General features: G+C 38.9%; 2 protein-coding genes across 2 annotated transcripts; both read left to right on the top strand.

Annotated features, from left to right (window-relative positions):
- Window positions 1-2,423: 2,423 nt before the first annotated feature.
- On the top strand, window positions 2,424-3,206 carry LOC106337502. The gene has a single exon (XM_013776613.1). It carries the CDS (start codon window positions 2,424-2,426, stop codon window positions 3,204-3,206), a length of 783 nt encoding a protein of 260 aa, XP_013632067.1.
- Window positions 3,207-5,035: 1,829 nt separating this feature from the next.
- Window positions 5,036-6,235, top strand: LOC106341993 (auxin-responsive protein IAA2-like). Its single transcript, XM_013780764.1, has 2 exons — window positions 5,036-5,512; window positions 5,597-6,235. Exons 1-2 carry the CDS (start codon window positions 5,349-5,351, stop codon window positions 5,946-5,948), a joined length of 516 nt encoding a protein of 171 aa, XP_013636218.1. The 5' UTR covers window positions 5,036-5,348; the 3' UTR covers window positions 5,949-6,235.
- The last annotated feature ends 18,547 nt before the right edge of the window (window positions 6,236-24,782 follow it).

Raw genomic sequence — 24,782 nt, forward strand, 5'->3', positions numbered from 1 at the left:
TAAATAAAAGAGAGAAGGTGGAGATAAGACTAAGATAGTGATGAGTCGAAAAGGGAACAAAGACTTTAATAATTTAAAGACCCAACTTTTTTGAGACACCCACGAATGCGATTTGCAAAAGACATGACTCTTTGGAGTCTAGCTTGTGTTTGCATCACAAGACAAGTTGTATGTTCAACACCATTCCTCTTCTCATTTTTAACTAACTAATTTTCTACTAAACATAGCATTTTTAAATATACGTATCTCTATAATATTATTTGAGAAGTCAGTTTCATATTAATTATCGCGATGGTTGATTACACTGATATCCTTAATCAATTAAAAATACTAAATACTATTATTTATTTTTTTATTTAGTTTCCTTTAAAAAAAATTCAAAAAACATATACATATAATAAAAAAGGAAAATTTTTATAGTTAAAAAAACGAATTGAAAACGAAATATATGTATATATTATATGATTTCATAAGAAAAAGGAAAGTTCACAGAATAGTAATATTACATTTAAAAAATATTTTTAAATAACATAAAATATACTTTTGAAGTAATAAAATACTTTCTTTATATCTATATTTTCTTAGATGAAAAATATAAATTTGTATATAATGTGATTTCATTAAAAACAATTTACACAGATAATCTTGATATTAGAAAAAGAAATAATATTTATTTTAAACATAATTTTAAACAATGCAAAAAAGTTCAAAATAATATAAATATTTTTATATATCTATATGTTTTCTTAGATGATTACATAAAATAATTAAGTAACATAAAGTGATATATGTTTAACTATCTAAAAATAGTTTATAATTAGTATTATTGAAGTGTTTTATTTATTTTTCATATATTTTGTTGACTATAATATATTCCAATTACAGCAAAAAAATATTGATAAATTATATTTTATTATATAGTATTATTTTCAAATAAAATTACAATTTTGTTTACTGCTTATTTTACAGAGATATTAAAAAAAAAATTGTTTGATCAAATAGTTACAAAATAGTTTAATGAGGTAGATATATTATATTTTATCATTATTAAAGTTATTTGTTTTCTTAATATTAAATTTTCTCTTAAATTTTATGTTTTTATGTTTGTGGAACTTAATATAACCATAATCAAAATATCAAAGCAAATCTGAATTCTCATTTTTAAAATTATTTAAAATAAATTTCAGTTTCCATTCAATCAATCAAAGGCATAAAGTTATTTAGAATTTATAAAATATTTTAATTATTGTAAATATTAATATGTGTTCATGAGCTTCCAAAAATGTATCACCTACTTATGTATGTAACTTCCTATTGAGCATCGCTTTATTTTATAATATATTTTAAAAAACATCAACATATAATTTGATAAATATTATGAAAATACGTGCACATTTAAACGATAAATAAAATTGATTTGATTTGCTTAGTTATAATAAAAATTAATTATACTTCATTTTGAATTTGAAAGAATATATATAACTCAATATACTCACAACATGAGTGACTCGACTAATCTAACTTATATCTAAAATCATAGATTTAACTACGATAAGAATATATAATTTTATAAGAATGGTAATTTATTTTATAAATTTAAATCATAGGACAATTCAAGACATATTAAAATGAAAATAAAATATTAACCAAATGTTACAATTTAATTATTTCCTAAAATTTATATATACGCATGATACTTCAGAATATTATTGTTATATTAATTTATGTAATTTGGAATCAGACACTTTAGTCTATTTTTTTTATTCTAAGCACACTATATCTTAAGTTATACATAATCATCGTAAAATATGTTCACATATTTAAGACAACAACCACCTAAATTCAAATAAGAAATTAATCAAAATTTTAATATATTTAGAATAAAAAAAATTATAGTTGAATTTAGAGATGCAATCCAAATTACCCAAATGATAACTAAATCGACTGTAAAAACAACAAAATCGATTAGATATAACATATATAAAATCATATGTATTATTAAAATAATATAATATTATAAATATAATTGATGCATACAAAATTATAAATTAATTTAAAATTAAAAGTAAATAGCAATCAATTATTGATTGGTTCATGCTGTTGCTAATAGGATTTGGGGAAGAAGCTGTAAGATCCCTTGCAAGAAGCTGAGTGATTCATCCTACATGTTTCATATCCCGCATCAACCTACTCGTCATTGGGTAATCCAAAGAGGAATTTGGCATATCGATGATTGTTTGCTCTTTGTTTTGCCATGGATTCCGGAGGGGTCTTTTAAAATACCTGAAGTTTCAACACTACCGGTGTGGGTTACTCTAAAAGAAATTCCAGATTGCTGCTATTCAAGACTAGGAATTAGTCATGTTGCTTCTGGCCTTGGAGAGCCTATCTTAACTCATAAGCCTCGCTTGGATCCTTCAAACATGGGGGAAGCTAAAGTGCTAGTTGAAATGGAGTTGGAGAGAAATTTTCCGCAACTTATAGCTCTGGATGATAAGCAAGGCCATATTTATCTGGTTAAAGTAGAATACACTTGGATACCTTCAACTTGTGAGAGATGTGGCGGTTTAGATCATAAAGCGAAGAGGTGTCTTTTGCTTTCAAAACCTCTAGATTCTTCTGGTTCCTCAGCAAATCCAGAGGGTGTGAGTGTTGACATTCCCGTTGTTGACATAGACAAAAACTTGCAGGAAAATAATGATGAAACAATCTCAGGAAGCCTTCATAAAACGTCTGCTACTGTGCCTCAGGTACCAAATGATTCTTCACTTCCTCCTTTGGAATGCCATTTTATTAAAGACGTACCAGAGGAATGCCAAGCTTCAAATACCCCACAGGTCCAACATGATAACCAACTAGCACAGCAAACTTTGACCAAGACTTTATCACCATTAGTAGATATTGCATCTACTCCCATCTCAGCTTATACTATGGAATTTTCTCCATCAAACATTATCAACAGGGAGGTCCAAAAAGCCTCTATGGTTGATCCCTTAAACACATCGGCTCAGGTAAGTGAATTTCAGAGTCCTTCTCGGTTCGCTGTCCTTGGTGATGTGGACATGGCCCCTGATGAAACAACGAGCTCGCTCGGGTTTACTAGGGGGAGGGAATCAAGACCTCCAATCAAGTTCCAAGATCTAGTATGGAAGACAACACAAGGGAGAGGTAAGCATGGCCGTCGCGGCCGTGGTAATACTCGCTAGTTGCTTGATCTCATTTCTCCTCTTGGTTTCACTCTCTGAACGTTTGAATGTTTCATAGCATTCAGATGATGTCATCATGATTTGTATTCATGCAAACTTTTTCTAACTATAAGGTTTCGTACCTTATCATGTAAACGTTTTTATTTATAATTGAAAGCCCTTTTTCAAAAAAAAAAAAAGAGAGACTACGTATCTTGCATCTACGTATTTAATTATCTAAACTTTGGGATACTGGAGGAGTCAAGAACATAGAAGGAATCTTAATATCAAAAGTAGGAAACACATATATTTAATATTGGTAAATTCATTGAATGAAGCCTAACATAAACATCAAAAGCATGCATGCATGCATGCGGATTAGAAGCTAAATGAACATAGTTACGCGTAAACTATGGAGGAAATTAAAATTACCACCTTGGTTCATACTTTTAGGTTCTACGATTCAATGTATATATAGAACGTGGAGCCTCTCCCCATAACCCAGTTTTAAGGAAAATCATTTATGAATAAAAGAGACAAATGTATAAGAAAGCACATGGCTTTACCATTCCTCTATCAATTACCAGCCCATTTCCCTTATCCACATGGGTCTCTCTCCTTATTCTCCTTTTATCTAAATTATCAACATTTTCCAAGTCACACTATACAAACGGCGGTGCAAATTGTGATAGAGGATAATTTTCCCATGATACTAAAACTAAACACCCAAAAATAATGTAATATGAATAATATCGGTACAATCTTAGATTTTAGACATAAAGTGAGAGCATTATATATATATAAAGTAAAAGATATCAATACGCGCAATTGATAAATGTGAACGATCGACATCAGCAACAACTGCACTTGTATGCAACTTCAAAAAGTTGATGATCTAGAAGAGGACTTGGAAAATCCCATCCTGGAATTATGGTTCAGTGGCATTATTTTCTCTCTCTTTTGTTTTAGTAGAAGTGTCAATGTTACATTTTCCACATGAATTAAAAAGTTGTAAATACTCTATTATACCCTTTCAAAATAACCTTAAATTTTAATTTAAAAAAAACAACATTAAATTGTATTATATGGTACATTTTTATTTGTTTATATGATAATAGGGAAATTACAACAAAACTTTTTTCAAACAAATTTTTTTTATTGAACTTCTAGGAAGAAAATGGTTTTAGCCCAATTATACTCCAAAATAGCGTAAAAGTAACATTTTACTCTAATTCCTACTTTTTTCTTTCCTCCGTCTATATTTAGGAACAACCAACTATCTTGAATATTTCAAAACAACACTAACTAATACAAATCAGCCTACTGATTATCAACACTCGTAAAAACTATATAAACTTTTAAAAGATGCAAACACACAAGAAACACTTAATAAAGTAATATCATAATACTTTTTTAGAGTAATATCATAATATTTTTTTTTAGACCGGGTGATTGTGGTAGAGTGGTAAGGAGACGGGACTGAGACACCAACACGTTTCAGGTTCGATCCACCTGCTGCGCGAAACTAAGTCACAATTATCCTGATCACCCAACACAGATATGGGCCTATGCTTTAGGACCTATTTGAATACCCTGAGAGAGAGTCTATCCGTGAGCTGCACCTCCCCTTGGGAATTAGTCCGGGCCTCTCCATAGGCCTGGGATACCCCAGGTTAACAAAAAAAAAAAAAAAAAAAAATAATAATACTTTTTTATGTTTGCTTTATTTCCGGGTCGGCCAATAGACATCCAATTCGCATTCATCATTTTTTTAATCTCCTTTCTTTGGTCCTTTATAATAATAGTATATCCTTTGTAAAAGAAGTGTAAAGACATCGACGGCAAGAGAGGTAGCGTAAGCAAAGTTGGCGGAGGCAAATAAGGAGCGTGGAATAAAGAAAGAGTCGAGTCCACATGGGCGGCCATAGCGTTTGTGTCCCACCTTTGTCCCCTTGCCTCTTTCTTGCCTTTCATGCTCCCGACAACATCTCTCTTCTTTTAACCCTAACTTCTATGCATCTTCTCCCTCCTGTATATATCTCTCTTTCTCTAAACCCATGATCAACCAAACTCACAAACAAGAACAAGAAGAAGAACAAGGATTCTGCTTTGGATATATTACACAGAGACATATAGAGAGAGGTGTCTTGATCTTGAAAAAAAATGGCTTACGAGAAAGTCAATGAGCTTAACCTTAAGGACACAGAGCTTCGTCTTGGATTACCCGGAATAGAGCAAGATAAGGAAGAACAAGAGGTTTCTTGCGTTAGAAGCAACAAGCGTCAACTACAAAGCGATAACGAGGAAGAATCTACACTTCCTACGAAGTAAGTAAAGATTTGAGTTTCAATCTATTGTTTCAAATTATCTATGAATTGTTGTACTAATGATGATTCTTTGCTAATTTACAGAACTCAAATCGTTGGTTGGCCTCCGGTGAGATCTTACCGTAAGAAAAACAACAGTGTGAGCTATGTGAAAGTGAGTATGGATGGAGCTCCATACCTTAGGAAAATAGATCTCAAGACATACAAAAACTATCCAGAGCTTCTCAAGGCATTAGAGAACCTGTTCAAGTTCACGATCGGTGAATACAGCGAAAGAGATGGATACAAAGGATCTGGAGTTGTACCAACGTACGAGGATAAAGATGGAGATTGGATGTTGGTTGGTGATGTTCCATGGGATATGTTCTCTTCCTCTTGTAAGAGACTCAGGATCATGAAAGGATCTGATGCTCTTGCTTTGGACTCGGCCTTATGATGATGATTATGATGATGATGATGATGAAAGCTTTTGATGGATGAAACTCTTTTTGATTTGATTCTGATCGGAGTTTGAGTAGTTGACCACACCAAAAACAGAACATGTCAGGGTTTTGTTCGATGAGATAGATCCATCTTCAAGGGGTTTTCTTTTTGTTTTGTTGGATCCTTGTTTTTAGATTTGCAGTTTGATGTAAAGATAGATGAAATTTTTGTACAATACGGACATATACACAATATAGATGCGTATGTAGCAATATTTTGACGAAAAAGTCTTTAATTTCATAGTGATAACTACAATAATTTACAATAAAGAACCTCGTAGTATTCTTTAGGAGAGGGCAAAATAAGGTTGGATTCGATCAGAAAATTTTGGATATTTGTAACTCCAACCAAAAAAAACACTTACATTCAATTATAGTTAAAAACTGAACAAATTATATTTACTAAAATTTTAGAAGATGTGTGTGTTTATTATATTTATATGAAAGTTTTATATATTTTCCCTAAATTATTTATTTAGTTATTAGAATTTTTAAAATTAAACAACATTTTATTTCGTAATAAACATTATTATAATATGTCAAATTTCGAATTTTTTAATAAAAAATATTTTTACATTTAAAAAAAATATTAATCAAGAAACAGGCCTGATAAGAGTTTCCAAACCCCAACTGACTTGAGTTCATTGATTTTGGTTATGTTCTATGTGGTTGCGAGGTGTTCCACCTGCGATGATCAGATAAGCGAAGAAGGTGAAATCTACATAAAGCTTGAATGAATTGGTACATGTGATATAGCAACGAAATTATATATAGTATTAGTTTAACCTCGTGTATATTATTTGAGAATCATTACAACTTTTTTTTTTACCAACGTGTCATCACTAAAATGATTATTAGAATAATTAAAAAAATAGGTTGGTCCATCTAAGTATATAATAAGCTTTTTATTAAACTAACCATAAATACATTATTAATGTGCTTCATTATTTCTTTAAATAAAATTACGGAATTGCCTAATGTAGCTAAAGTATATATGACAATTAATGATTTTAAATATTAAAGATTTGATAAAAATAAGTGTATCTTATGATATATTTGTTTAATTTTAAACTGTTAAAATAAATTCAACAACCATATTAACCATATAATAAAAAATAAAAACTTTCTTTATATGTTATATTTTAAATTTATAAAAACGAGTATAAATTACTAAAATTGTTAAAAATTTCACATTCAAATTTTGTGATCCATGGTTTAAAATTTTTGTTATGACATGATACAAATGATTAAAAATCATATAAGTCGAAAGTCTCATTTAATATGTATTAAAAATAAAAGATTTATAAATATATATATATATATATATATATATTACTTAAATATCTTAATTTTAAAATTTACTTTGAACAAATTTTTGATAAAAATTTTGAAAAAATATTGACAACTTCATTTTTAAAAATATTATAAATTACTTAAGCTATTAATCCTATAGTGAAAATTTTGTTATCGGTAACTTATTTTTTTTGCTATAATAGATACAAATGATTAAAAAAAACATAAGAGTAGAAAACATCATTTAATAAATAATAATATTAAAATATACTATATATATGTTACTATCATTTAAATTTAATTATATATCATATCAAATAGAAAAAATATTGTTTGGATTAATAAAATTTATTTATATGTTCACACCAATTTAATTATATAAATAATGGTTACTAGCTTTTTAATTATTTAATATATATTTATTATTTCATAATATGTTAGAAACATATAATATATAAAATCATTTATATATAATGTTCATCCCGCGTAAGGCGCAGATCTTAACGTAGTTTATTTTATTTCGTAAGACAAGCTAGGCAAGATTGTTTTGCGTGAAATTTGGACACGAAGACACAAAGTAATTGTATTTGTTTCCAGTTAATTGGGAAATTATGAAAAATTAGGATAAGATTTACGCCGTACGCAAGGTGAATTTATATAAAAATTACTTAAGAAATATCACATAGAAAAATAAATTTATATTCTTGATCGAATTAATATTTTTGGCCCTTCAACAAATTTTTTTAAAAAAATTGTTAATTACATAATTTGTTTACTGATGAGTTGATCCCATTTTTTAAAATATTTTAAGTCAAAAGAATCACTTATCGCATAAGAACCTAATATTTAGGCCGAAGAATCTTAGGCCTACTATATGGTTACAATGAAACTATATCAGCTCGGTTTTATATCATGATTTAGCAATTTAAAATTTAATTATGGTTACGAGAAGTTTACGTTCACGTGCCCATCCTATGTATGTTCAATATTTTTTTCATTTTTGTGTCTTTTTTTTCATTTTGGTTATTGCTCGATATAAATATTGATTTTTGAGTTTATTCTCATTTCGTTATTTTGTTTTGGTCCGAGATTTGGAAAATGTTTAAGATTTAAAATTATTAAAGAGATACATACTTAGGTTAAGATCCGGGCCTTGTGCAGAATAAATATTTTATATTTTATATTTTATGTTTTTCTGCATATTATGAAATGATAAAATAATAATTATATATTAAATAACTAAGAAATCAGTTACTATTATGTAATAAATTGGCGTGCGTATATAAATCAAATGACCGCTCTTGTTTATTCGCAATAATTTTAAGGTAAATAAATCAAAACAATCAATCTTATCTATCGTATAAGATATATAATTAAATTTAAATGATATTAGCATAGATATATAGAATACTTTTAATATGGATATTTATTAAATGAGGTTTCTACTCATATGATTTTATGATTACTTGCATATTTGTGTAACAAAATTTTACACCAACAATTTTTTTTAATGCGGAATGTTTAGTGGTTTCAATAATTTATAATCATTTAAAAAAAACAATGAAGATTTCAAAACTAAAATATTAACTTTTCAATATATGTTCAACGCAGATATCAAAATATAAGTATATATTTTTATATGATGTATAGCTTAATTTAAACGATATGAAATATATATATATATATATATATATATATATTAACATAAACACCTATTAAAATAAAATTATTTATTCAAATGATTTTATAATCATTTTATCTTATTATAGAAAAAAAACTAAACATTGATCATAAAAGTTTATGTGAGACTATTAACAGTTTTAGTAATTTATACTCGTTTTGAAAAATTCAAAATACAACATATACAAAAAAAATATAAATTTTTATTATATGATTAATGTAGTTTTGTAATTTATTTTAATAAGAAATAATTAAACAAAAATGATAGAAAGTATACAGATTGTGAACAAATCTTTATTACTAGAGGTTTGCCGACGCGTAGCGCCGGTTTTGTTTATATTGATATAGTTTGATTATGATTTTATATTCTAGAACATTTTTCAACAGTATTTTAGAAAACAAAATATGCATCAATCATATGGAGATATATAAATTTGATTGCAGTCTCTGCATAGTTATCTTACATAAAAAAAAGTTGGCTTTTTTTCATAGGGCAAAACAATTATGCTGGGTCATAGTGGGTTTTACAAATCTGTATGCTGGGCGACTTGGGTTTTACAATTTGAGGCTCATTCATACTATAGGCTTCTTCGTCGTTTAGGGTCTGAGATTTGTACACCGGCCGCCGATTTTTTACAGAAGAGAAATGATGAAGAGCTCTGAGGAACGTTACAACGTTTCGTCTAGATCTCCTTTACTCCCCGTTTAGTTCACAAGGGGAGCTGAACTAAAAATGATTTCGTCTGACATTGTGTAGAGTTTTATCTTTTCATTAAGGGTTTTTTTTGTCATACGTGGCATATCAACAATTTCAGGTCTTAACCTTCGTTGGTCCTTTTTCCATTTGTTTTATTTAATTTGGGTTTGGATTTTTATTTTCGGTCTTAACCTTCGTTGGTCCTTTTTCCATTTGTTTTATTTAATTTGGGTTTGGATTTTTGCATATCATTTAGTTTGAGCCTAATAAGGTTAAGGGTTCCATCGTCTTCTCACCTTTGAGCTTCGTTATTGTCAGCCAAATTCTCCATCTATCAAGTGACCGAACGTCTCAATACGAACTTTAATCTTATCTTTACCTTGATTACCCCACTCCTCTTACTCTGAACAATCAGAAAAAATTAAGACCAATCTAATCAGAAAAAGTAAAATTTTCTCTCGTTATCGATTTTGTGTGCTTCCGATCTAATTTGAAATTTCAGTACTTTTTACTACGTTTGGACTTTGTTTGTTTCTTTGTTGGCACGTAAAAAATTTTGGGGGCTTAAGCAACACTTTATACAATCTTTCAAAATGGTCTCTTATGATTTTCTTAAATTGGTATGTTTTACCAAAAAAGATTACAGCACCTAAAAAAACTGTTTATAATGAAAAATATAAAAGTAAAAGTCCAAGTAAAAATGTAAAGAAGATATACATAACCAATATGCATGAAAGGACCGGCTTTAATTTATGATGGACCTATTCAAAATATTAAACTGAACCTTAATTTTTTGAAGTTTTCATATTTAAGTGAAAAAGTTCTTATGATATATTTTAATCGAATTTTTCAATACTAACCAAATATCTATATATATAAAGAAGAGTTTTTTTCACTCCTAGGCCATCTACATAGGATGTCACGTCAGAAAGTCGAAGGTTATCGTCGCGCCACATGTCCATGTATTCAAAACACATCACTTTATTAAATGAATATATTTCTTCGCATTTCCATACATACAAGGAGTATGTAACTGACATACAAGTAGTATGTAACTGAGACTTTAATGCACATCAATAAACGTTTATATGTATATAGAGAGATCCATCATTGCCACTACATATCCTCACAATACTATAACATCTTTTTAAAACAACTTTTAGTTATGGTCAAGAGATAAAACAGAGGAAAGGTTGGAGTTGCAGGCAGATAGTGGAGTAACATAAGACGTTGTCATCTTTGCTCAGTCACGACCGCATCTAACATTACCAACGCCGCATGACTTCGGGTTCGTTCTGCTTATGTATCTTTAAAACATCCAAAAGTTGTTTTTTTTTTTGGATCATTGAAAAGTATTCTTGTTCAGAGATTATATGTTTGTTAGTATTGATTGTATAGGATGTTTAGGCATATATATTAAACACGTATGTTTACAGATACAAAATAGTACTCAATTTATGTTACATATTGTAATAGTGGATTAGACTAAAAAGGAAAAAATGTGCTTATAATATGTCTTAGTTTTCAGTCCGAGGGAAAAAAAATAATAATAATAAATAGATGTAGTGTATTATACGGGAATTATTATGATTTTGAAACTAAAACAAATATATATATGAAAATTGCACATTTTGGAGGCGAGTGTAATTCATATTAACCGGGTTTAGTATAGAGTGCAATATTATCCTCAAAAATATATTTAGATATTATATTTATATCCACAAACCAGATAATTTTAGTTTTATAAAAAAAAAATTGGGTACATTAATTATTTTACTTAATTTTTTAAAAGTTATGTTTTGAACTTCAGAAATATTATTATCACTATTTTATAAATATATTCTTAATTTTAATATTTAAAGATTAGATGAAATAATTTATAAGAAAAGTCTTCTTTTACAATCAATTTGAGATGTTAATATATGCATATTTTATATTAACAAAGAATTTTAATACAAATATCAAAAAGTATATACAGTTATTCTATTAACTAACATGTACTATAGCGTAATAAAATAATTTTAAAATAATAGTTAGTTTAATATGTATTTTGCTGATTGATAATATTTTTGTACAGAATAATATATTGTCGTATAAGTTCTGTTTGTGCATAACATTATAGCCAGTTTAAAATTTTATGTAAGTATAAATATATAATCATCAAATCATACTATTCATCCGTTTGTTTGGTGTGTTTTACATTTGCTTTAGTTTATCTCTAGGAAATTACTAACATAATATAAAGCAAAAATAAATCCTCAAATATAACATAAATATAAAAAAACAACAACAAGTACTAATAGTAACAATGACATTGTCTTAAACAATTACAAATATATTTTTAGTGACTAAGATTATCTCAAAGTTAAAACTTTATTTTTTACAGTATTAAATACTCTGACATAAAAAAAGAATTACGGTATTGAAAAATCAATCTCTTTCTCTTAACAAAATCACACTTGCAACCAACTGAACATAGAATAAAATTTACACAAAATTATATATTTCGTAAAAACCGATATATTGAATTTCGCGCTAGCCTGCCCTGGTGTAAGAAAATATTAGACTCTTGAGTTGCATCTTGGTCACATGTGTAAAGTCAGTGCCTATGCTAGTAAATGCTCGTAACACTTGGAAACTAATGAATCGTAAATAAAAATCATAACATTTACTATAAAATAATGTATTATACACATAAGTGGAGCCTTAAAAAATTTATTGAAGTGCAGGCCTGAGGCTCCTGCCTTTTTCTCGCAACGGTGGGCGTGCTCCTGCGTTGACAGCACGATGCATCATAGATCGAGTGAGAAAGAAACTACAAAAAAATATTAAACAAACAAATTAATAATGCCAGCGTAACCCTGCCAAATATTTTTAATTCATTTTTTTTGGCTCAACTTCAACTTTATATTAACCAAAGAGTAGTACATGATTTTAAACCACAAGGATTCAACACACATTTACAAACAAAGTGATCTAATATCACCTAAGAACACATAGATGGATCCTACGCTACTCGAATCGATACTTTGTTGTAATTCTACCTGATGAGAACAAATCCCCTCCACACCGGAGAGAACCGTCTTTTAGACCCCTACAATTTGACCACACAAGTGAACGAAACATGAAACTCGAGATTAAACTAAACCTAATCAAGATTAACCTTCAAGACCAAGCATTGGTCGCCAAATCATTAGAATGCAGCACTCGGACCAATACGTCAACACTAGACAGTGCATCTCCAAACAAGATTCAGTATCATCGGACTCAGTTCCTCACTTCTTAGCCAGAAAGACGGCATTAGAACCGTATTGAAAGGCGGACATGACGACAGCAGAACGCGAACGGAATAGCATCTCCAAGTTTCAAATGGCGTGAAACCTTACCACCAACATAACTGCAGAGCTGTCGCCGGTACTGGGAAATAAGGCTCCACTGTGTACCTCCACCAGGCTTCCTCCACCGGTTGAATACACCGACGTTGAAGAGCCCAACCACACGTTGTCTCCGGGAACCTAAGAAACAAACCATTTTCCACCGCTTTTCAAACCTCCTCTCCGTTTGTCACACCGCCGCACCAGGAAGTAGTTCCAAGACAGAGGAGGGCTCCCACTGGGTTCACGCACCGTCGTCGCGGAGAAGTCGCCACAGATCTGAAAGACGGAAAACTAGATCTGAGAACCTCTTCAATCCTAAACGCCGACCTCCCCTATATCCGTCACTCCACAGTCTCACCACTTTTCCATAACCACCATCGAGTCTCCTTCAACCACTTTAGGTTTCCAGTGAACAAAGAGTGACCCAGAATCGCCGGTATATCGAACTGGGATTGAACAAGATAACAAGAGAGGCAAATAAAAAAGAGATTTAAGGAAGGGAGGAGTACATCCGGTACCGGACGGAGCCGGACCGGAGAGAAGCTTTTAGCGCCGGTGAAGTTTGGGAGAGTTTGTCGAAAGGAAAGAGAGAATATTTTAAATTCATTTAGTTATTTGTAGTATGCAATTCCAACTGTCTTCGTCTTTACTAAACGAAAAAGAAAAAGAAAAGTAAATAATATTTTTTTTTTGTCGAGCCACAATTAACTTGAGATCGTATCGAAGAAGAAGAGAAAGAATCGCGGAATCGTAACATAAGATTGGGTCTTTAATCATGAGTGAGCAAGAGAATCACAATGGCAGCCGGATCTCTACCTCCGCCACATCAGAGACCAAGGCTCCTCACTCACTCCTCTGACTATGCTCCTTACCCTAGGCTCAATCCTAACGACACTACTCCTCCTATGCATGCTCCCATCTCCGGCGCTACCGCCACCGTATGCTGCCTGAGTTCTAGCCTTACGGTTCTCCTTCCCCTGCCCCCAAGAGTGAGTTATTTAACATTCTTATCACTGAAGTGTAGAAATGGTAATGATTTGAGAGGTTTGAGCTGATGAGTTTCAAGGAATGAAAGTTACCTATTTATAATTGAAGATTGACAAAATAAAATTATGGGAGATGCATTTAATTAAAAATCGTGTGAGGAGTGCGGAATCTTTCTTAATGAGCACATTGAAGTGCTTTCTTCAATTCATCCGTCTTCTGTAACGTTTCCAGGTTTCATTCGCTGGTAAGAAAAAATCTTTAAGAAGACACCGGAGCTGGATTTCAAGAGGATGTGGTCTGTGTAGGAGATGGATTACATCCCTCCACAAGGCCCATCAAATAACAAGGTCTAGCCCAATAAGCAGGAGATCTACTCGGCTCGGCGAGTAGAGTCATCGGCTCGGCCCCAGAGTGCTTTTTAGCAAACGGCGAAGTCGACTAAAAGCACTCGGCTCGGAGGAGTTCCCCAAAGGTCCATGTACTCGGCCTCCTCGAGTTAAGGCCAAAAAGAAGACTCAGATTAGGGCATACGAGGACATAGAGCCTATAAAAGGGAAGGAGGCAACAACGAAAAGGGGATCGACACTTTACACACACACACACTGAGCGGCTAGATCTAGGGTTTTAGTCTCTCTTTACCTCCGATCGCTCTGTACCCTTCCGGGTAGCTCCTCGAGCACCGGCTTGTCTCCTTGATTTCCTGTCACTCTTCTAACCCTTTTGATCAGATCTAATAAAACGTCTTTATTCATCCCACCTTCGAGTTCTTTCAACCTAGTCGACTGAATCCCGTACAAACAATTGGCGCCCACCGTGGAGCTAGAATAAAGTAACGTTCTAGATCTACATGGCTCAAGATGACGCCACCTTCGGCGCTTCAGGCGGAGAACCCACTCCTACGCCTAAAGCCGCGCCGCCACTCCCCGCAGATTTCATGAGCTCTGTCATGGCTCGACAAGACGAAGTTCAAAAAATGACCAACGAACAGCTATTTGCTTTGGTCGCAGCACTCACAGCTCCTGACGGCCAGACGAGCTGTCCCCAACTGATACGCTGTCGCCTCTTCAACACAAATCTTACGGCGACGGGCGGCGACCACGTCTCAGACGACTCGGAGCCTAACGAACCCCTCCCCGCCGATGCTCCCCAGACATGGCCACATCTCGCGACCATACGCGATATCGCCGAGCTCAAACTCAGCTTTCAGCAAATGAGCTCGAAGATCCATCAAGCAACTAGTGCAGCCCTCGAAATCGAGAGCATACTCGCCGCAACCTCACGAACCCCTTTCACCAGCACACTAACCAACGTACAGCTCAGAAAGATAGAGAAGTTGCACCTACCGGAGTACAAACCAGGCGGAGACCCCGTCGAACACATGACAACTTTCAACATTGCGATGGCACAGGCTCGTCTCTCCGATGAAGAAAGGGACGCTGGCGACTGTCAACTGTTCGCCGAGACTCTCCACGAGCAAGCCCTGGCCAGGTTCTCCCAACTCGAAGAGAACTCGATCAGCAGTTTCCGTGACCTATCAGCGGCATTCCTCAAGACATACATTATGTTCACAAAGCGCACCGCTACTGCTTCCAGTCTATGGAACCTGTCCAAAACTAAAGATCAGAGCCTCCGCGACTACATGGAAAAGTTCAAAGCAATGGTCTCAAGGGTCGCGAGCCCAGACGACATCGCCATCGATGCCCTGATGAACACCTTGTGGTTCCGCTCCAAGTTCCGTGAGGACTTATACTAGAATCCAACCACCTAGCTCCAAGACGCTATCGCTCGCTCTCACAGCTTCATCCGAATGGAAGAAGATACAAATGCAATCATCAGAAAGATGAACGCGGCAAAAAATTCCGCGACTAAAAACGCCGACACTTGGGCAGAACCGCGTCAGAATGCCTCTAGCAACAAAATAGCCGAAAAGACGGTTACATGTACATCGTCAACGAAAACAACGTACCGATTTCGACCATGGTGGTCCGAGGAGAAGGGTGGAACAAATGGGTCAGAGAGCTCGACTCGCCTGACGAACCAACTAACGCTCTCTGTACGACTCAACCTGTAGTAGCATCAGGTCCAACGGCGGGCCCTTCCAGAACCGTCGATTTCTCCAAGCACTGCAAGTATCATGACGTCAAAGGGCACGATACAACAGATTGTAAATCACTCTATGCACACTATCTCCCGTCTCTCGCCAGCGGCGACTTCAAATTTGAGCCCCTAAAAGCTAAGCCCAAAAACGGCAAAAGTTGGAGCAAAAATAAAGAAAGAAGAGCCCAGCGCAAGGCGACCGGCAAAGGCCGACAAAACGAGACGCAGAAACAAGACGAGGATAAGGCTCCAAACGATGACGCTAACGACGATCTTCTGCTGACGAAGAACAGCCGACTAACCGCAAGCACATAGAAGTTATACTCTCTCAACAAACCCTACCGTCAGACGACGAGAACGATGACGCACCTGCACCCAGAGATTTGAGAGATGTCCTCAAGCGAAAGCTCGAGCCTGAGGACAGTAACAGTTCCGATGATACTGATCTACGGCTAACGCTGAACGCACGAAAGTCCCAACGCGTCCTGACCAGTGGTCATGTCCTCAAAGAGCGTCCGAAACGTTCTTGCAGCAATCTTCGAGACAAACTCAACGCCAACATGTGCGATCTACGCGTTCTCCTAATTCGCTCGAAGCCCACAGATCTTCGGCGACAGTTGGAACGAACTAAGACACCAGGCAATTCTACGCTACCGCAAAACGACGACGATGCACCCATTGACCTGCACGCCTTCTTAAACTCCAAGCGAGTAAATTCAAGACCACGACTAACGCTATTATGGGCACCTCTCCTCCCTGCGTAATTATGTTCGCTCTGTCAAGGATTACCGCCGGCAGGCCGCGACCTCGCAGAAGTGGCCAACTAGGTCACCAAACCAACCTCCGATAACCTTCTCGCCTGACGACACCGCCGGGATTCACATCCCTCATAACGACCCCCTTCTTGTCGTTCTAGAGATTAGGGAGTACGACATCATGAAAGTACTCATCGATACGTCTTCAACGGATCTTCTGAAACAATACTGGGGACGATACGTCTTCCAGTACGTGCCTGTGGAGTTACTCGAACGGTCAAATTCGCCGTCGTAAGCACGAAGGTGCCTTATCATGCGATTCTTAGGACCCCGTGGATACACTCGATGCAAGCGATCCTGTCCACCTATCACCAGTGCATCAAGTTCCCCAGAACAGAATGAGTATTTAAAACATTACGAGGAGATCAGAAGGCCGCTCGAGACCTATTGATTGCCACTGTTAAGCTCCAACGTTCTTCTCTGCCCGTCAACTCTGTCTCTCCTCCGATCTCCAAATTTTTCCCCAAGAAGGACGAAGTTCTCGAGCTACCCATCGACGACACGGACCCAAGCCGGACTGCACGTATCGCCGGATATCTATCTGAGGATATGCAATAGTCGATCCTCGACTTCCTCAAGAAAAACGTATCTATGTTCGCATGGTCCATGTCCGACATTAAAGGAATCGATCCAGCAATAATGACGCACGAACTTAACATCGACCCAACCTTCAAGCCCATCTGATAAAAGAGACGTAGGCTAGGTCCTGACAGGTTGAAGGCTGTGAACGAAGAAGTCGAACGGTTACTCGGTGCCGACTCAATCGCTGAGGTACGCTACCCTGAATGGTTAGCAAACCCAGTGGTGGTCAAGAAGAAAAACGGGAAGTGGCGCATCTGCGTCGACTTCACCGACCTATATAAAGCCTGCCCAAAGGACAGCTACCATCTTCCCAATATCGACCGCCTAGTTGAGTCCACAGCCGGGAACGAGATGCTCGCGTTCATGGATGTGTTCTCCGGATACAACCAGATCATGATGCATCCTGACGACCGCGAGAAAACGGTCTTTATCACAGATAGGGGAACCTACTGTCATAAGCTCATGCCATTCGGCCTAAAGAACGCGGGAGCGACTTACCAACGACTTGTGAATCGGATGTTCACGGATAAGCTAGGAGACACCATGGAAGTATACATTGATGACATGCTTGTCAAGTCGCTACACGCCGCCGATCACCTCCGACATCTACGAGATTGCCTCGAGACTCTCAACAACTACGACATGAAACTAAACCCGGCAAAGTGAACATTCGGAGTTTCCTCAGGAGAATTACTTGGTTACATTGTAACACAACGAGGAATTGAAGCCAACACGAAGCAGATCTCGGCGGTCCTAGACCTTCCAAGTCCAAAAAATAGCAGAGAAGTCCAACGGCTAACGGGCCGGATTGCTGCACTCAATCGATTCATCTCTCGATCTAATGACAAGCGTCTACCATTCTACGACCTCTTACGCGGGAACAAGAAGTTCATCTGGGATGAGAAGTACGAAGAAGCATTTACTCAACTCAAACAATATCTAACTACGCCGCATGTACTAGCCAAGCCGGACGTCGGGGATGTCTTATCTCTTTACTTCGCGGTGTCTCCCACAGCAGTCAGTAGCGTTCTTATAAAGGAAGACCGCGGCGAGCAAAAACCGATCGTCTACACAAGCAGGCGTATGACAGGACCAGAAACGCGATACCTGACACTAGAGAAGATGGCCCTGGCCGTCGTCGAAGCGGCACGAAAGCTCCACCCGTACTTCCAGTCACATTCAGTAGAGGTACTAACCGACCAGCCTCTCCGAACAATACTGTAGAACAAAAACACGTCGGGAAGACTAACAAAATGGGCTATAGAACTCGGTGAGCTCGACATCACTTACAAGAACCGTACGGCGGCAAAGTCCCAAGTCCTCGCGGATTTCTTAGTTGAGTTGGCTCCGGAACTGGAACAAGACCTCGCACTCCCAAACCCAAACTGGAGCATTCATGTCGACGGGTCATCAACCAACAAAGGTCATCAACCAACAAAGGTTCGGGGGCCGGAGTCCAATGCCCAATCAGCGAGTTGATCAGACAGTCTTTTAGTTTCGGTTTCCCAGCATCGAACAACGAGGCTGAATCGTCAATCCCTTGACTCCGCTTAGTAAAAGCCGTCAAAGCTAAACGCCTAAGCCCCTACTGCGACTCGCAGTTAGTCGCCAGCCAATTCAGCGGCGACTATAATGTTCGTAACGATCGAATGGACGCCTACCTCAAGCTAGTCTAGGGCTTAGCAGCAGAGTTCGAATTCTTAGAACTCACCAAAGTTCCCAGAGGAGAGAAAGTCTGCGCCGATGCCCTTGCGGCCCTTGGTAGTAAGCTCCGCAACCAGGTTAAACGAACCATCACCATACACCGCATTAAGAAGCCAATTATCGAAAGTCCACCCGACCAAACGGTCATCGTGGCCCCGGTCACCGACCATGGGACTGGTCACGAGGCCACTGTACCGGATACCGAAGGGTTCGACCCCGACCGAAGAACGAAATTCATCGATTACCTCAGCAACGGAAAACTCCCAGCCGAGAAATGGGCGGCACGCCGACTAAAAACTTGCAGTGCCCATTACGTCGTCTTAGACGACAAACTCCAACGATGGACCGCGAGCAAAGTACTCCTCAAATGCATTCACGGCGACGAAACCGTGAGAGCTATGGCCGAAACGCACGAAGGCCCTGAAGGAAATCATTCAGGCAGTCGAGCCTTGGCAATCAAAGTAAGAAGCCTGGGATTCATCTGGCCAACGATGAACGTAGACTGTGTCCTACGCCAGGCGTTGCAACAAATGCCAACGACACGCACCAAGTATCCACTGTCTGACTGAAATGCTGAGCACAACGACAGCGCCATATCCATTCATACGATGGGCAATGGATATCATAGGCCCGCTTCCCAGTTCTCGACAACGTCGTTTCGTTCTAGTCCTCACCGACTACTTCACAAAGTGGATCGAGGCTGAAGCCTTTGCTCAAGTAACGGACAAAGAAGTCTGCAGTTTCGTTTGGAAGAACATCATCTGCCGCCACGGCCTGCCTTACGAATTTGTTACTGATAACGGATCGCAGTCCATGTCAGGCAACTTCAAGGAATTCTGCAGCAAGTGGGACATCCGATTAAGCCCATCCACCCCCCCGCTACCCGCAAGAAAACGGTCAGGCGGAATCCTCCAACAAGCTTATCATTGACGGCATCAAGAAACGCCTAGACCAGAAGAAGGGACACTGGGCCGATGAACTCGACGGAGTCCTGTGGAGTCACCGCACGACACCAAGAGGAGCGACCAAATCCCCGCCTTTCTCCCTTGCATACGGTGTCGAGGCTATGGCCCCCGCAGAGGTCAACGTTAAAAGCCTCCGACGCTCGAAGATGCCCCAGTACATTGAGCTCAACAAAGACATGTTGCTTGACGTCCTCGACGAGATCGAAGAATGAAGGGACCAAGCTTTGCTCCGGATCCAAAACTATCAGCACCAAATAAAGAGCTACTATAACAAAAAGGTTCGGGCCATACCGCTCGAACTCGGCGACCTCGTCATGCCCAAAGTGTTCGAAAACACTAAGGAACTAAACGCCGGCAAGCTTGGGGCCAGGTGGGAAGAACCTTACAAGATCGTCAAAGTCGTCAAACCAGGCGTCTACCGACTTGAAACATCGCGCGGAGAAGAAGTGCCTCGAGCATGGAAAAGACGAATCTAAAATATCGCAAGGACCTATCGTTTCTAAGCAAACACGCTACAAAAACTTTCAGGCGAATTGAGACTTAATTAAGACATTGCAAATATAGATAAAAAAAAAAAAAGCAACTTGGCGATAAGGTGCAAAAATGTTTAGTCATACAACAAAAGGGTCCACCAAGACCACAGAGCGTTTCCTCATAAAACACAAAAGGAAGCTAAGTAATACAACAACAACAGAGGATCAGGCGACAGAACCTTGGACGTTCCCATCCCCGGTCAGTACGTTCGGAACAGGAGGATCCTGGGCGTCTTCAGCCACGGGAATAGTCGGGCCCTCTACACTGGTAGGGACAAGAGCGAGGTGACCCGCATCAGAGGGCGGGATGCTCGAGGCGCTCCCTTTCTTGATCTCGCTTGTTGCCTCCTCCTCGTTTGGTTTCGGCGACGGCGTCTTCTCAACTCGATCGCCTTCCTCCTCCTCATCCACTCGTCCCTCGGAAGAAGTATCGGAAACTAGAACAGGGTCTTCGGGACCCACGTCCTCAGTTCCATCTTCCCGGGCCAAGATATTATCTTTCTCATGGTTATCTTTCTCGGGGATCCCCTCCCCCGAAGCCGCAGTCTGTTTTACGGGGGGCTGACGTGACGTCTACTGCTGGCTCTCCAGACTGATCGTCGACGACCTCGCGTGAAGTAAGAAGCTGAGAAGCCGTTTCTGGCCCAATCAGATCCACATTCGACCCATACGGGTCAAACGACGTCCTGAACCTTTCATCGACAAAGCGAGAAGGGAGAAGAAGCGGAGAAAGAGCAAGATCACTGTCAGATAGTGGATTGACACGAAGTTTAGTGGCTTCAGCCTCATGTAGCTTCTCCTGCTCGGGCAAAACGTCTATCATCTCTTGCGGGATCGCCATCCCGCTATCCTTTGTCATCTCGAGGCATTTCCTTGTTCCCGAAGCTTGCACGTATAAGTTCTTTGCCTTCCCCAAGGCATCGAGACGAACAAGGTAGTCGCGGACGCGACCAAAACAGCGATTCGCCCTATCAGTCATAGCAGCCTGAACCCTTTCCCTTTCGCGAGTAACCTCTAGGCTTTGCGAATCCTTCAGGAGCTGCCTCTCCTTGATCAACTTTTCCACCGCGGCATCCCTCTCTTCACGAAGCTTGGCCTTCTCCTTCTCGAGAGCCGCAGTGGCCCGCTCTAGGCGAGCTTTTTCTCGGGCAAGCTCTTTCTTCGAAGCTCTGTCAGACTTGAGCTTACCTTCAAGCTCTTCGAATTTTGCTCGAAGGACTTCTTTCTCTTCAGCAGCTTTGTCGTTGGCTTTCTTATGCTCAGCCCTCACTCTCTCGATTGCTTTTAACCTTGCCTGAGTAAGTTTCTCCGAAGCCCCCAATTGAACCATAGTTTGCTTCAGGGTGCTGTCGTACTTCTCGACAAGGAAGTTCATGCTACCGTCCCTCTGCAGAACAACAAGATAGAATTATTCAAAGTAATTCAAATTACTTATTCGACAAAAGAAGAAGGATAAAAGGAGAGCACATTACCCGTTTTCTCGCGAAGGCGGCATCAATGTACTCGTCCTTGAAATAAAGGTCTCCTATCGGCGGCAGCTCCCTCGTCCCACCACGAATCTGGCGCATCAGCTCCGCGCACTGAAGAGGGTTAAAAATTAAAGGGGTCTTCTCGTCGTAAGCAAACTGCACACGATCGGGAAACTCGATCCCCCCTCACTTCACAACAGAACCTTCAGACCGAGCACCTCTTCTCGTAATTGAATCAGGAGCAGACCTCTCGCTCGCAGTGGACTCGCTCCTAGAATCGCTCGCTGAAACCTTTCTTCTCTTCTCTCCTGGTGACATCAACAGGAGTAGACCCATCAACAGATGGTCACGGCTCCGTCTCGGCGGACTTCTTCTTCGCTTTCTTTTTAGGGAGATCCTCAGACACCGCCTCGACCGAGTCCGCCTCAACAAGGCCTTCCGCAGCATCTTCTCGCCCTTCCGCCGGTACCTCATCTTGATCGTCGGAGGAGGTAGTCCCTTCCCGAGGCCTCTTCTTCTCTTCTTTCTTCTTCTTCGTCTTTGAGCCCTTCGAAGCATCATCGAGAGAAACGGCCTCTCCGAGAGGAGCATTCGAGTCGAGAGTCTCGTCAGTAACTTTTCTTTTCGACTTCTTGCTTTTCTTCTTCTTTTTTGGACTCAAAGCAGAAGGCTCTGCATCAACGCCCTCATCAACTAAGCTGGAGGCCCTTTCCTTAGAAGTCCCGACGTCTTCAGATCTGGACGACTCCAACGCACCAGCAGAAGTCGACTTCTTCGAAAGCAACGCAGCTTCCCTTTTAGAAGAGCGCTCAAATCCGGAACTCCTTCCATCTCTCTAGCTTTGTTTAGGAGTTTCTGTTGTTTCCGAGTAAACAGAGAAAGGCGCGACTTACGAGGACCAAGAACACAAGGAAGCCTAGACTCCCAATCAACTGCAAAGAAAGATCGAAATATAGGTTCAACGCGGGTCATCGACAAATCATGACAACTAGACTTATAGGGGTTCCCCGCGACAAGCTTACCTCTGGAAATTCTAGCCTGTTGACGACGTATCCACTCTTTACTGAGATTCGCCCAACGAAGGTGGCTGTGTGTTGCAATTTCCTGAGCACTCTCAAAGAACTTCTTTGGGTATGCGATCGTGTTTGGGTGGCAAACTGCAAATACAAAGAGAAAACGGTTAGAATCAGCGAGTAGAACACAACTCCAACAGGTAATTTCTACCAAGTTCTTTATTCCACATAACGCGGTAGTCTTCCCCGGGTGGCTCTTCGAAAGCATGCTCGTCAGACTTGACATAGAAGTACGCGCGCTGCCAATCTTGCGTCTTGTTCGGATGCCCAGTCAAGACATTGTAATTTGCGCGCATCTTCACCGAGAAAATCCCGTTTGGCTCAGCCTTCGTGAAAGTCAGCTCCTCAAACACCCTCACACACTCATCTAGATATCTATCTCCACTGCCATAACCATCTACATGACAGCTATGCGCAACGACCCATTCAGCAGTTGAGAGATCGCGATATCTCGACGAAACGCGTACGATGTCACCAACCGAGGGATTGGAAACTAAAGCTTCGTATGATCCCCGAAGTAGGACTCATACACGCATTGATAACCAACTGAAGGCGACAAAGGCCGTTGATCCGGAGAGGGGATGATGTACGTAACACCGGCGCCACCGCTCTCCCTAAGCAAATCTTTCACAGTCTTGTGAGAGGAACAAGAACCAAATACATTACCCCATGACTTCCCTTCAGCTCGCAGGTCACGTAACGACTCAGGCGGAAGCGGAGAAAGCTCCTCAAAGATCCCACCGGGATGATAGACCGTAGGATGATAATCTATCTGATCGAAGGGAACCCTCCGACGAGCTCGTCTCAAAGGCCTCAGAACCTGCCTCGACGCTTCAGAACGATCGCGCTCTGAATTTATCGAGCCACTACTTCGATCCTCTCCGCTTTCGTTCCCACTATACCTGCTACTCGCACCACCATCATCGCTGGTTTCAACACGACCAGCGGCTTCCTCGCGAATTTGTCTATGGGCATCAGCGACTAGAAAACGCAGAGATAGGCTCATGTTTTCCGTATCTAGCATAGCGTCACGATGGATCAAGTCAAACTCATCCAGTGCACTACCATTCGCTGTCACATCTCTAGTCGGACTCGGAGAATTAGCGATGTCCTTTCCCTTCTCCTCACTGATATCTTGCATATTTACAATGTCTTATCCATTCACCCATGTGCATTTTGATCATATAGCCTGGGATTTAGCCATGTTTAGGTTGCGTTTTGCATACATGAGTCTTTATCAGGTATTAGAGTACCACATGGAGTTCCTGGAGGCATTAGGGTGCATTTGGAGCTCAAAAGAAGTGTTTAAAACGATCAACGGACGAGCAGCACACCAGAGCGACCTCACCGGAGCGACGCCGTGAAGTCGCTGTGACACGCTGCTCGTAGCGATCCAGCCAGAGCGACATGGAGAGGTCGCTCGTGTTTCTATCGTGAGACACCCCTCTCAGAGCGACTTGCCAGAGCGACGCTCCGAGGTCGCTCGCGTTTCCATGGCGAGACGACACAAAACGAA

This window comes from Brassica oleracea, chromosome C1, assembly GCF_000695525.1.
Source record: "Brassica oleracea var. oleracea cultivar TO1000 chromosome C1, BOL, whole genome shotgun sequence".
NCBI classification, from domain to species: Eukaryota; Viridiplantae; Streptophyta; class Magnoliopsida; order Brassicales; family Brassicaceae; genus Brassica; species Brassica oleracea.